The 200-nt window shown below is 74.0% G+C and overlaps 1 protein-coding gene across 1 annotated transcript; it reads right to left on the bottom strand.

The window, feature by feature from the left end:
• Positions 1-4: 4 nt before the first annotated feature.
• On the bottom strand, positions 5-199 carry LOC145719340 (histone H2A type 1-H-like; the record flags this gene model as incomplete). The annotated part of the gene is made up of 1 exon (XM_081810833.1): positions 5-199. A coding segment is annotated over exon 1 (195 nt), but the record flags the coding sequence as incomplete, so codon positions are not given.
• Between the last annotated feature and the right edge of the window lies 1 nt (position 200).

The raw sequence follows: 200 nt of genomic DNA, 5'->3' as shown, positions 1-200 counted from the left end.
CCAGCTCCAGGATCTCGGCCGTCAGGTACTCCAGCACGGCAGCCAGGTAGACGGGCGCGCCGGCGCCGACCCGCTCGGCGTAGTTGCCCTTGCGGAGCAGGCGGTGCACGCGGCCCACCGGGAACTGCAGGCCGGCCCGCGACGAGCGCGTCTTGGCCTTGGCGCGGGCCTTGCCGCCTTGCTTGCCGCGTCCGGACATG

Source organism: Leptonychotes weddellii, unplaced genomic scaffold (assembly GCF_054177405.1).
Source record: "Leptonychotes weddellii isolate Sample4059 unplaced genomic scaffold, ASM5417740v2 HiC_scaffold_393193, whole genome shotgun sequence".
Classification (NCBI taxonomy): domain Eukaryota; kingdom Metazoa; phylum Chordata; class Mammalia; order Carnivora; family Phocidae; genus Leptonychotes; species Leptonychotes weddellii.
This window is presented reverse-complemented; position numbering and strand designations above follow the sequence as displayed.